Here is a 14,298-nt window from a genome sequence, read left to right on the forward strand (position 1 = left end):
ATTCATGTGGTAGCAACCTATGCAACATAGCCGCTACCTCCTTTGCCTCCCTCACAAGATACATCTTTTCATCTTGGTCAACAAAAACACACTTTGCACACCTCCTCCCCACTGATAGGAGCAGTCCATCCAAATCAAACATATGAAATGCACTCTCTATATCTCTCCTTTACTCCAACTTCTGCGTTTTTGACAACCATGAACCTCTGAAATGAATGAACCATCACAATCTGTATCTGCGGTTACTATCATCTTTGCCACCTCTGTCTTCACATTCCTCTTCCCCAAAGCCTTCAACATGCCCCAGCTCTTCTGCAGATACCTCCCCATCATTGTTGGCATCAAAATTTGGAAAAGACTCACTTCAGCTCCTCAAAATTTGGTTAAAATAACCAGTTATCGGAAGCGCCTAGGTAAGTGGGGAAGCGCACTTCGGAAGCGCGAAATGTTGCACTTCTGAAACGCGTGGGGAAGCACCATTTTTTAATGGAAAGTGTGCTTCCCTTTTATGGAAAGTGCATTTCCCATCACGCTTCCCCTCGCTTCCCTCATTTTTTCCAATTTTATTTTTATTTTTATTTTTTATTTTTACTTTTACTTTTACTTTTTATTTCTATTTTTATTTTTATTTTTATTTTTATTTTTATTTTTATTTTGCTTCCCCCTCGCTTCCGAGACGATTCCCGATTCGCTCCTAAGTGGTCCCATGCTTCCCTCTTCCTAAAATTTTGAAAGTGCCTCGCCCGTATTGCTTTTCGCTCCCGCTTGGCAACCATGGAAATAACTAACCGAGACCAGAATCCAAGCCCTAATTTCATCCTCCAAGAGAAGTGGCCAAGAAAAATAACATAATCTCACCATTTTCCCCTATAAAAAAAAAAGGACCAGGTAGGGATGGTGGTTATGATGATAAACCACAATGATGTTATCCCTTCAAGACTACTGATTTCATAGGTATCTTCATCCGCTTTATTCCAGATAAGCATGCAAGGCTGGAGATACCTTGTTTTATAGCAGTGGAAGTGGGCATATCCCTTTGTGTTAATGCCAGATCTGGCCCCAGTTTTTAGTCAATACGTCTTATATTATTCCTCACACCACCCAAGCATATCATATGAAACGATGAACCCTCCCTGTTAGAACCAATCAGACCACCAAGTCTAAATGACCAAAACAGATAAGATGATGAGAAATGAGAAACCATAAGTCACAGGGAGATTCAACCAGAAGAAAATTTTCCAAGCAAAACATGTGTGAAATATTGCCTTGCCTTACACAACATAGCATAGGCATTTTCTCATTGACTTGTATATTCAAGGCACAAGGATGTTCTATATGACTGCCCAAAATAAATGAAATATGACAGACCAAGAGCAAAAATTTTACTCATGTCAAGCCACAACTCAGAGGGGCTTTCCGTTGTCTAAGTCCTCCATAACATTAATGTTATTCCGTGCTGTTATTTTCTGCACATATCCTGCACAAAAGAGAAGTGGTAGATAAAGTTGACAGACTTTCTAATGCAAAAAATTGCAGCATTATAACATTGCCGTATAATTCATGAGGTGACAATTCATTCTTCTCATGTATCTAGTGAAATATAGAAAATAAAATAAAGCTGACAACATTTGCATGAATCATTGTAATTTATGATGTATGTTAACCATGGCTACATTAAACAAATGAGTAGTAGTACCAAAAAAGAGGTCATGCATAATTAGCAAATTTTAATGCATCAATGGTGCATACCAAAGCTCAAAAGGAAAGAACATATGAACATATGGAAGGTGGAAGGTGCACCTGTTTAGCACATAAAAAACAACTTAATGAACCAACTGTTTGGAGTCCAGTCCAGCAAAAAACATATCATTCACCAACTAGTTTCGGTGCTGAACAGATGCCCATAAAACATCAATTCACATGCATAAATATCTGCAAGTTATTCTCCTGCTGCCCCAATGATAAAGATACAGCATATAGAGAACCATACAAAAAGGTCTGTCCTAAACTCCAAGGAATATATCGAGAGATCCGCACAAATGATATGTGTTGTGGTCCCAATGACAACCAGGACTTTCGCCAATAATGCACGTTCACCATGGTCAATTTTAGTGCCTCAACCTTCTTTAAGGGAGTGAAAAGAAAGAACTGAAAATGAAAGACTGACAGGCACAAGGTGACCAGGAGATAGGAATCAAATAGTAGATGATGAAGCACCTGGAGCCACAATATCTAGGTAGTCAAAATCGCTAGTTGGTGCCTAGGCACCAGCCGCCTAAAAGGCCTAGTCGGTAACTAGGCGGGATGAGTCGTCTAGTTGGTAATAAAAAAAGAAAAAACATTAAAAACTTACAATAAATTTTTAAAAATAATATAAAATACATATTTAACACAATTAATGAAGCTAAACCACCAAAAGTTTAGAAAAAATTCCTGAATGAATCTAAATAATTAAAACATAATTACATTTCTAACATTCAACTTCATTGAAACAAATATTTGTTTAGCTGCATCACCTAGAGATGCATAAAAGAATAAAAATATGAAAAGCATAAAAATAAGAGTAAAAACTGAAACACTTAAATATTTCAAAATACTCAAACAAAACATGACTATAATGTTTTAAATATTATAGCAACAAATGTAAAATACCTACCTTGGTGCCCCTCCTCCAACTTAGGTACTTGCCTAGGCACCTAGGTGCTCCTAGGCAGTAGACTTGCACCTAGGTAGCCAAAGCAGCCTAGTCAAGAGCCAAGGTGGGATTTTAACTACATAGCACAATATACTAGCTGTTAATTAAGTTAATCCCTGGTTTCAAGCAAGTTGTTTAGGAACAACCTTATAATTCAATTATTAGGTGGTGAGTCACGATGCAGTAACCAATGTTTACTTGTGTTTTTCATCTAAAGCAAGGTTGCACCCTGAGGAGAACTGAGTGTGGCAGATAAGTATTCATCACATATTCATATTTTGGTGTACATTTTGATTGTAACTGGAGCTAAGCATTTATAAAGCTCTGAAAATCAAATTTTGCAGGTCTTGAATATGAAGTATATGGCAGTAAATTTCTGGAAATAAAATAAATCTAGTCTGACTTTTTTCAAAGCTGGATAATGGGAATTCAATTGCTGCATCCTGTATGCTTCAGGCTGTGCTTTTTTCACAAGTGGACAAATTCTTTTGGCACTGTCAAGGATCTCGGAGCAAAGTGAAAAATACAGATCATGGTGGAAATCTTTTCCTTTTGCCGTTTTTGCAGTTTATGCAAAAAACAATTTTCATTCAAAAAACATTTTTTTCATTTGCACATTGTTTAATATTTCAGCAGTCATCATGATTCGATGCAAGTAGAAAAGCAATTGGCATTGTTAATATTTTAATGGAGGGAATAAGCCATTTTTTTTTCCAAAATGATGAAGTAAAGATGGTCGTTAAGAGAAAAAACAAAGCCAGCGATTGTCTCCAAAGATTCAATTAGGGGATGAGCTTTTAATTACATAAAATCGAAAACAAATTGAAGAGCAACGATGAACAGAAATTATCACCTCTTAGTATCTTAGTAGACCAGACTCCCTTGTATAGGTCTAGAATTATTATTTAATGCAGCAAGAAAGATGGATGGTGAAATAACAATTATTGACATCTTCTGCAAGAGTATATTTTTTAAATTGCCATAAAACAAATGAATTTTACTTGATTTCTTCACACTAACATTTGTATTCAATCTTATTCAGAACAATAACAAATCAGGAACTAAATCTCTGAATGAAACAAACTTTCCAAAACAAAAGATAACCCATCTGTCCATTAGATCTCCATTGTTTTCTACATCAATGAACAAAGATATTTGAGAAAAGATAGCTCGAAGCATCAATTTCGAACTAAAGGGAGATTGCAGGAATTTAAAATTTAAAGATAATGTCTGGTATTTTTTGTTTTCTTAAAAAAAAAACTTCATTAAAGGCAACAAAGTATAGAAATGTAGCAAGAGACAGTGATGTCTGGTTACCAACCACAGAGACCAACAAGTTTAGATCAAGAACATTGAAGAACAGCCATTGTTATTCTATACTAGTAGCCTTTCCAAACGGATGGTTTTCCAATCCACAAGATGTCTAGTAGAAGCTGTGCTTCAATAGTCCAAACAAGTGGTTCAGTTTCCAATCCACATCTGGATCTTGGTATCATTGTCAATCAAGTCAGGTAGAATATGTGCCTACTGTTGTGATTTAACAGATAGTGTGCTACTACAACCAAGGTACGACTAGCAACTCTTTCAGAAGATGAACCTTGAAACAGTGCAATGTGATTTTTTTAGGGGACATCCATACATTGGATTGTCTGCCACACATTTTCCCTCCCGTTGCTTGCACTAGCTAAAACCACAAAAGTATTAGAAAGAATGGCAATAAACACTAAGGCACAAATCAGTTAATACCAACAATATTCCAGTAAACAGTAGACTAGGAAACAAATTTCCTAAATACTGTAAATGCACTGCTTCACCTTTTTTCTTGATCAACGTGTAATAAACATCTGATCAAATCCAAATCACATTCATAGCCCCACAACAACATCCTTATCTTTTCTGTGACATAGGGCTCTGACATGGAGACATTATCTTTATTTCTTCTTTTTCACAATCTATTTGTGTGGATTAGGCATCTGGCCCTACCTCTCAATGTAAAATAAATGGCAATATAAATGATGAGATAATTCCAAAATGCTATAAGTTTGCAATATCAATATAGACAAACTATCAGGATCACAGAGATATTAGGATAATAACCACAAGGGAACTTCTCTGAAGAATTTACAACCAACTTGTTCCTTGGAAAAATCTGGTGAACAGTTAAGGATGAAGTTGAAATCTATGTCAGATATTTCAATCAGCACGTGTATCCTTGTGTCAACACGTCATCTATACCTATTTTTTTCAATGTTATCCTAATCATTTAATATTGAAGATGGTTTTATTTTTTTGTCTCTTAACAGTTATCTTGATTATGTACATTTCAGTTTTGAGTGTGCATTTATTATTTAATTAATTAAGCTGAACCAGTAAAAACAAAAAAAATGCTTCACTATCTCAACCAAAGTTGCCAAACTAGGAAGCGGAAGCGGGAAATGATACGGGAAGTGGAAGCGAGAAGCGAGGCATTTTAAAATTTATACGAAGCGAGAAGCGAGGCATTTTAAAATTTATACGAAGCGAGAAGCGGAGTTTCAATTTAAAAGTAAAATATGAATAAAAAATGAAGCAATATGGAATCAAACAATAAACAAATAAAAACTAAAATAAATTTGATCATTCTTATATTTCATGATTTTTCTGTAAAAGAGTTAAATTTTTTGTTAAAATCTAACAACGATGGTTACCAATTTAAAGAAAGTACATGGAAAGTGAGCGAAAGCGTGAGAGAAAATACATGGAAAAGATGAAAATAAACGTAAGAAAAGTATATAGTATGCATAGACCATGTGTATGAGAAGCATAGAAGATACGTGGGGGAGTCGAGCTTCCTATGAAGTTTTGGAAGCGAGGAGTATCGCGCTTCCGAAGCGAGCTTCTGGGAAGCGTGCTTCTAAAGCGAGCTTCCGGCAAGCGAGCTTCCCACCTACCTAAGAAGCTTCCGGTAACTCTGATCTCAACCAAGGGATTTCAAGCTTGAATCTCATCATGTGCATTCCCCAGGACTGAACAGAAAATGACTTAGAAATTTAAAGGAACTAGCCCTTTTAGGATGAGACACACACGCAAGTGCGCACCACGCACATGAATGCATGCCCTCCTGAACACACACCTTGGTTATGAATTGCATAGGAAAAGCTACCAAATGCTGGGATAAATGAGTTGTGGGACTAGTGGCTCAAAAATTAGGTGCAAAGTATGAAAAGTGGCTCTTCGATTGATATGTCACAATGGGCTAAATCCTTGCAAACCGGATTCCATGTCTTCCTATGACATGGTTGAACATTGTTCCATGGCTGGCTTTTCTACTTCATTTCTATCCTATGAAACCATCCCTAAGTTCATGTCCTTGATACATTCCTAGTAAAACCTCAATAGTGAAATAGATTTTGTAAACAAGATGCACTGTAACCAAAAGATAATGCACAGACTATTTAATGAAGAATTTCTAGCACTTCATTTTCGAAAAAAAGTAACTTTTGGAATATATATATATATATATATATATATATATATATATATATATATATATATATATATATATATATATATATATATATATATATATATATATATATATATATATACACACACTTGTTTCTAGCCACCAAAAGTTAGATCTAACCATGTTTTTAACATGATTTATTTATTATGTTAGGAGGTTTTATCATGTCTCATACACATTCATGAAGATAAGGGTGATTTGAAAATGATATGAAACACCATGGAGTCAACTTTAACACATGAAAATGGTAAATAGAGCATGCTAAACATGATCCAAAAGGTTAGTTTTTTCCTTCCGGAGAATATATCTATGTAAATCAAGTGTGTACTGCCATAAGTTAGGGTGGTTTGGTACCAGAATAGAAGCACTATATATGTATTAAAATCCTGGTATTGTACTTGATCCATATAGACAGAAATGCCAAAGCAAATAATAGTGCAAAGGAAAAAAAGAGGGGAAAAGAGCATGCAAATCAAAGGTTTTCAAGAAAAATGTACCTATTCCAAGGCAAGGAATGCATTTGCAAACGGTCTCTTTCCCTCTCTTGTTGTAGTAGCTCACAAAGCCTGAACCTTGACAGCTTCTACACTTCCCTGTCCATTCATAAACAATTGGCTTGCAATCCTATAAGAACAATCAAAATGCCAAATCAATTTGGTAAAATACAACATAACAAATAATAAATGCACAGGCTCTACATTATGATAAAATAAAAAAAAATTGAGTGTAGACTGTGCAATCAAGCAATGAAGACAGTGCAACGTCTTTTAAATGAGTGCTGCATGACTAGGAAAGTATGGAAGAAGGTAGGACGACTGCTTGTTGTTTGGTAGAAATCAAGGCTTAGTCTAGAACAATCGCTTTGTATGTGTGGTCATTTTAATTTGGCAACAAATTCATTTAACAAAAATGATTGTTACATTTTGAAATGATGGTTCAGAAAATTTCTGAGATCCAGGACTATTATGTTTCAGAGAGTGCCGTCTCAAGAGAATCATTTTGTTTCTTTAGTGCTTAATTGAGTGCAAGACCGCCATCATGACCTTGCTTAGTTGTACTGATCATCTAATTCAACTGAACACTAACAGATGGAAACCACCAGCTCAAGGATGGGTGGCCGCCTCCATTTTCAGTCACTCTGCATAACATTGGAGAGTCAACTATTTGTTTCCAGACCATTCAGGGAATTTTCTGAAGATTATCTGATTTTCTCACCCCATTGAACATGGTATTAGGCAATGGGTTTTTGTGGCATGAAATCCTAGCAGATCCTCGTACACCTAGATTGGTGGTAGAGTCCCCTGTAATGAAGTATGCAAAAATGTAAAACAAGAATGCTAATGCATTCACAATGTCCAACAATGGACAAGCACTAAGGCACAAGATAGAGATAAGAAAGAAGTCCACTATGGGACAATACAAAAAGCCTTTGAAAGGCTGCACACATAAGTAAAAATATGAAAACTTTATTGTAAAGGAGCTCTAAAGCTTAAGAATACAAGGAGAGAACACCCCTATTTATACACAAAGGGAATGGGAAAAAGGGAGTCATTGAAGGCTCCCACATGTCGTTGGGAGCCCCCAATGGTCATATTTATGACCGTTGGACCCCAATGTGATTTAAAAAAGAGAAATAAAATAAAAGAAAAAATAAAAAAGAATAAAAATATCTTATGTATTAAAATAGTTGTTTCTATAAACAACTATGTAAAATGATCAAAATACCCCTATCAGGTAATATATATATATATATATATATATGTGTGTGTGTGTGTGTGTGTGTGTGTGTGTGTGTGTGTGTGTGTGTTTTAACACCCCTCCTCAAACTTTATGGAGAAATGACTGAAAGTTTGCTAAAAAGAAAAATAAAATGAGGAGCAGGAAGAGCTTTAGTGAGAAAGTCCACCAACTGACACTCTAATGTGACATATGACAGGGTAACCGTTTCTCTCAAATATTCATCACATACGTAGTGGCAGTCTATCTCTATATGCTTAGTGCGCTCATGGAAAGTATGATTGTTGGCGATATAAATTGCACTTTTGTTGTCGCAACATAGCTTTGAAGGACCAAAAATGTCTACACCCATATCTTTGAGAAGACTTCGTATCTAAACAAGTTCTATAGTAGTAGTTGTCATAACCCGGTATTTTGCTTCAATAGAGGATAGCAATATTTTTTGCTGCTGCTTGCATTTTCAGGCAATTAAAGAATTTTCTAAAAAGACACAAAAACCAATAGTTGAGATTCTAGTATTAAGGTTTTCTCCCCAATCAGCATCAGTATAAGCAAGTAAATTTAATGATGAGAATGAGGATAGAAATAGCCCTTTAGTGATGATGTTCTTGATGTATTTGACGATTAGTAGCATAGCACTCATACGAACAGTTGTAGGAGCATGCTGAAACTGGCTAGCAGAGTGAACAGCATACGCAATATCTAGTCTGGTAATGGACAGATAGGTGAAAGAGTCAATGAGTTGTCTATAAGGTGTGGGATCTTCTAGGAGAACCCCATCCTCCAGTCTTAATTTAGCATTGATCACTTCAGGAGTCTTGACCTTCTTGTCATCTGAAATTCCAGATTTAGTACATACATCTACAACAAGTTTCATTTGAAAAAGTATATAACCTCGGAGAGAGTATTCAATTCCTAAGAAATATCTTAAGAATCCTAAGTCAAACATATCAAAACTATCTTTTAACATATTTTTAACATTACAAACACCAATTTGATCATTCTTGTAATAATCATATTATCGGCATAAAGTAAAAGAATAATAATACTAGTTCCTGCATTTTTCACAAAGAGAACAGTGTCAGTATAGCATGAACGAAAACTCAGACTAATCATGACATCACTAAATCTATTATACCAAGCTTTGGGAGCTTGCTTAAGACCATATAATACTTTTAAAAGTTTAAAAGTTTTACCTTGTTCAATGTTAAATTTCGGCGAAAGATCCATATAGACTTCTTCATTTAGTTTTTTATTAAGGAAAGCATTTTTAACATCTAATTGATATATAGGCCATTTTTAAGTTGATGTCATAGCTATTAAGGTCTTAACATTAGTCATTGTAGCTATAGGTGCAAAAGTTTCCTTATAGTCAATATCGTATTCTTGTGAGTATCTTTTAGCTACTAATCTTGCTTTATATCGTTTTAAAGTATCATCACTTTTAGTCTTAACTTTAAAAACCCACCGGCATCCAATAGGTTTTTTGTTTGGAGAAAGTTTAACTATTTACCAAATGTTAGCTTTCTTGAGAGCATCTAGTTCAATTTTTATGGCTTCAATCCAATTTGGCATGTTTTTGGTTTGATTATAATGCACGGGCTCATGATAGAAGTGTAAAGTTATTAGGCAAGCCCTATAATTAGGTGTAAGTGATTGTATGACACAAACCTATTTGGTGAAATGGATTCTCTAGTAGATCGCCTAAGAGAGGTTTCTTCTAGAGACTCATTATTTTGAGAAATTTTTTTAAAGCACTAATAGGTTTATTTTGCTCACGTCAGAAATAAACTTGGAGTTTTTTTATCAATAATGTCATCACTACTCAGTGATGTTTCAATATTAGATATTTCATGATGTGTATCATCTATTATCTCAAAATGATTCAAAGAATCATCATACATATCTTATGTTGGGGAAAGATCATACAAAAATATATAGTCAATTTCATCTTTCTTATCAAGATTTTCAAACTCATTTTTATCTTCTAAGAAGGTCACATCTTTGGAAACATAAAGTTTATTATTTTTGTAATCAAAGCATCTATATCCTTTTTTATTTTCACCATATCCAAAGAAAACGCATTCAATCGCTTTGGAGACAATTTATCTCTTTTATGCAAAAGTATAAAGCATTTGCAATCGAAAATACGAAGGCGATTAAAGTCGGGTGTGATGTTGAAAAGTTTTTCATAAGGAGATATATTTTTTAAATTTGATGATGGCATACGATTTATTAAATAGGTGGAAGTTAAAACAGCTTCGACCCAAAAATTCTTAAGAATATTTTTAGAAATAAGTAATGTTCTAGTGGTTTCTATAATATGCTTATGTTTTCTTTCTCCCACCCATTTTGTTGAGGAGTTCTAGGACATGATCTTTGATGACAAATTTTATTTTGCTTCAAATAATTTTGAAAATCATTTGATAGGTATTCTCCACCTGAATCGGATCTAATAATAGATATACTACTTTGAAATTGATTTTTAATTTTCATGCAAAATTCTTTAAAGAAGAAAAAAACTTCTGATTTAAGATTAAAGAAATAAATTCATACATATCTAGTAAAGTCATCGATGAAAGTTACATAGTATGAATAACCACCCTTAGATATAACCAGAGATGGACCCCAAACATCCGAGTGCACCAATTCAAAAGGTCATGTTGTAATAAAAGTTCTCGTTGGAAATGGAATAGACTTCATTTTCTCAAAAATATAATCTTTGCAATTCATAACTTTTTTTTTACAAAATTTGTTTCCAAAAGAAAAAAGATACATTTTTTAGTAACTTGGATGTCCAAGTCTTTTATACCAAGTATCAATACTTTTGTCTTTGACATAAGTACAAAAAGGGTTTGAAGGAAGAGTCAAGTGATCCATAAAGTAGAGGTCTCATTTTCTATGGCCTTGCCCAATCCGCTTCCCGGACTGGAGATCCTGCACAAAACAACCATTAGACGAGAAAGATATTTCACATCCATGTCGGCAATTTGAGAAACTGAAAAAAGATTTAGGTTTAATTTTGAAATCACTCTTACTTTTAAAACAAAAAAGTTTTGAGAATTTCTAGAATCTAATATTCCTATACTTTTTATTTTTAAAAAGGTTCCATCGACCGTACAGACACAAGATAATTTTGAATTGGTGCATACATCAATTAAAACATTTTCATAAGGAGTCATATGAAAAGAAGTTCTAGAATCTAAAATCCAAGAATACGTACCGGGTGGTGATGTGGAGGCAATGGCGGCACCTGATGTAGAGGTAGCTTTCAGTATTTGATGAAGAGCCATGAAAATTTATCCAAGTGTTTTTTAAGATCTCCACTCTTGCCTTCATCTTCCTTTTTGGTGGTTGATTCTTCAACGAAAGCAACCTTAGGCTTGAAAGTTCCATTCAATTTGGGGCAAGCGGGTTTAATATGACCTGGCTCCTAACAATGATGACAAACAATCATCTTTGTACCTCCACCATAGTTATTATTATAGTTACCTTGCTTCCCAAAGTGTGGGGGTTTGTATGTTTTAACATTGTTGTCGGGTTTAGACACGGCTAAGACCTCATCAACACTTTTACTCATGCCAAGCCGAATTTCTTCTTGAGTAATTTCGGTAATGGCATCTTCCAAAGGAAGAAGAGTGGATCTATTTAAAAGAGAGGATCTTACTTGTTCAAATTCAAGACGAAGCCCAAATAAAAATTGAAACAATCTTTCTTATTCCATTTGTTTTTGCCTAAGTTTTACATCCTCAATGGCCACCCACTTAGGGTCTAAAAGAGCTAACTCATCCCATAGAAGATTTAGAGCACTATAATAATCTTGAATGCTCAAATCCTCTTGTTTAGTGGTTCTTACTTTTTCTTGCAAAAAATAAGCTCTTGCAAGATCCTTTTGAGTATTCGTACCCTTCATAAAGAACCAAGTCTCATTGGCTCTACAAAATTTAGCTATATTAGCACACACCTTAAGTTCTACATTATTCATGAACCATGCAAGGATTTTTGCATGATTGCTCTCCCAATCTTTCACCTTTCTTTAATGTTCTTCAATGGATTTAAGGCGAGCATCTCCCTCAAGAGCCTTTTCTTGATCTCCTTCTATCTTGGAGAGCTTTAGTTGAGGTTCCGAAATACAACCCATTACATAATCCCAAAAAAAAAATTCTTTGAGATTATTCTTCATTCTCGATGCCCACATCATGTAATTCTTGTCATTGAGTTTGAAGGATAGACCGATCTTAGATTCCATTACACGGACAAAGTATGAAGGGAAAGAAGGAGAGCGATGTCACGATTTCAACTCCAAGAACCGTATTGCTCTGATACCATGTAATGAAGTATGCAAAAATGTAAAACAAGAATGTTAATGCATTCACAATGCCTAACAATAGACAAACGCTAAAGCACAAGAGAGAGATAAGAAAGAAGTCCACTATGGGACAATACAAAAGGCCTTTAAAAGCCTACACACATAAGTAAAAATATAAAAACTTTATTGTAAAGGAGCTCTAAAGCTTAAGAATATAAGAGGAGAACACCCCTATTTATACACAAAGGGAATAGGAAAAGGGGAGCCATTGGGGGCTCCCGCATGTTGTCGTTGAGAGCCCCCAACGGTCATGGGTCGACCCCAATGTGATTTAAAGAAAAGAAATAAAAGAAAAGAATAAAAATATCCTATGTATTAAAATAGCTGTTTCTATAAAACAATTATGTGAAATGACCAAAATACCCCTATCGGTAATATATATATATATATATATATATATATATATATATATATATATATATATATTAACATCCCCTAATGTCAAAACAATCCAGTACATAGAACTGGAAATTTGTTTGTTTTTTTCTGGATTTTTTCTATCAATAAAAAAACAAGCTAGAAAATTTCCAAACCTAATCATGCAATGAAAGCTATGAGGAAACCTTGACAGCCTTCAGCTCCCTAATTTCAAAACAATCCAGCAAGAAGCATACCACAAAAACAAGCAACCAATTCTCTCCTCCAATTTTTCAACAAAAGGCAAAGCATCTCTTCACGGCCCTCACTTCACCCAGAAATCAGTAAGTTTCAACATAAACCCTACTTCCCCGACCGTCTCCACCACATAAAACCATCGGTCATCTTCATCAAACCGTTATTTCAGAATTATTCAATAAAAGACAATCAACGAACTCCAAAGTATTGTCTTGGCAGGTTTTCATGAACAACAAAACGATAACCGCTCAACGCTCATCTCCGAAAAAAGCTAAGTTCAGAAAAACCTTAACTCCCTACTATCTTCACCTCATGAAAACCACTTCTTCCGCCAAAAACCTTAATCTTCTTCAATCTTCCTCATCAAATACACCCCAAAGATTTAAAAGCAAAAAAAAAAAACACGAACTCGATTCATGAGGAAAGCATCAAGAAACGGAACGGGAAACGGAATGAGGGGGCGAAAGGAAGCCGAGACGGACCTCAGTCTTGGGATCGCAGGCGATCCGCCGATCGATCTCCTCGGGCGAGACGGGGGTCGAGTCGGGGTACGTCATCGGAAGCGGTAGCGCGTCGTCGTTGCTCAGGTAGCTCTCTCCATCCCGCGCCCACTTCTCCTTCGCGTTCGCCCTCACCCCTCCCCGTCTCAAACCCTCCGCCGGCGCCGGCGCCGCGCCGACTTCCGGTTCCGGCGGGAACTGGACGCCAAAATCGGAGGCCGCGCCGACGAACCACGAGGCCGCCGAGTACTCGGCCACGCATCGACGCGTGAAAATACGATACGTCGTCGGAGTGATACGATACCCTCTGACCCGAGACGGACGGAGAGCGGGAGCTTTCGGAGAGAGAGGAAGCGTAGGGAGTCTCAACATTTGCTCCGGGACGCCTAGAGACCATCCTCCTCTCTCATAATCGCTACGGTCGGAAGTCGCGCATCGGTTTACGCCTCAACCTTCGAGCTCTGCCTCGAGCTCAACCCTCTTCAATGGCGTCCCTATATAACGAGGGGCAATCCATACAAAGAGCAACCATAAGGAACGCAGCTGCCTAGCCTAAGTTCTGTGAGATGTGATTACATGCGGTCCTGTAGGATAAGCCTATCCAAGTCCAACCGGAGCGATCTGGTTTGTTGAGTAAGCTCGGCTGGACCTTGATAATGAGCACAAATTTGGAGCCACCAACCCTATAACTAGTCTACTTTACCCGACCAGACCCGGCAAATAGAACCATGATAGGAGCCTAGTCTTGGACTCCAAGTAGGGATATAAACGGTTCAGATTCAGATCCTATGTGGTCAAGACCATATTCGATTAATCGAACGTTGGCCAAACGAATTCGGATTCGGATTTGAATGGTGAAAAGCTCATACCATATTTT

At 36.1% G+C, this 14,298-nt stretch overlaps 1 protein-coding gene across 1 annotated transcript; it reads right to left on the reverse strand.

Moving 5' to 3' along the window:
- Positions 1-1,218: 1,218 nt before the first annotated feature.
- On the reverse strand, positions 1,219-13,902 carry SCO2 (protein disulfide isomerase). Its single transcript, XM_089993240.1, has 3 exons — positions 13,404-13,902; positions 6,698-6,824; positions 1,219-1,477 (listed from the first exon to the last, which is right to left on the reverse strand). Exons 1-3 carry the CDS (start codon positions 13,791-13,793, stop codon positions 1,404-1,406), a joined length of 591 nt encoding a protein of 196 aa, XP_089849366.1. The 5' UTR covers positions 13,794-13,902; the 3' UTR covers positions 1,219-1,403.
- Positions 13,903-14,298: the final 396 nt, after the last annotated feature.

The sequence above is a fragment of the Nuphar pumila genome, chromosome 17 (assembly GCF_984573655.1).
Source record: "Nuphar pumila chromosome 17, dmNupPumi1.hap1.1, whole genome shotgun sequence".
Taxonomy (NCBI): domain Eukaryota; kingdom Viridiplantae; phylum Streptophyta; class Magnoliopsida; order Nymphaeales; family Nymphaeaceae; genus Nuphar; species Nuphar pumila.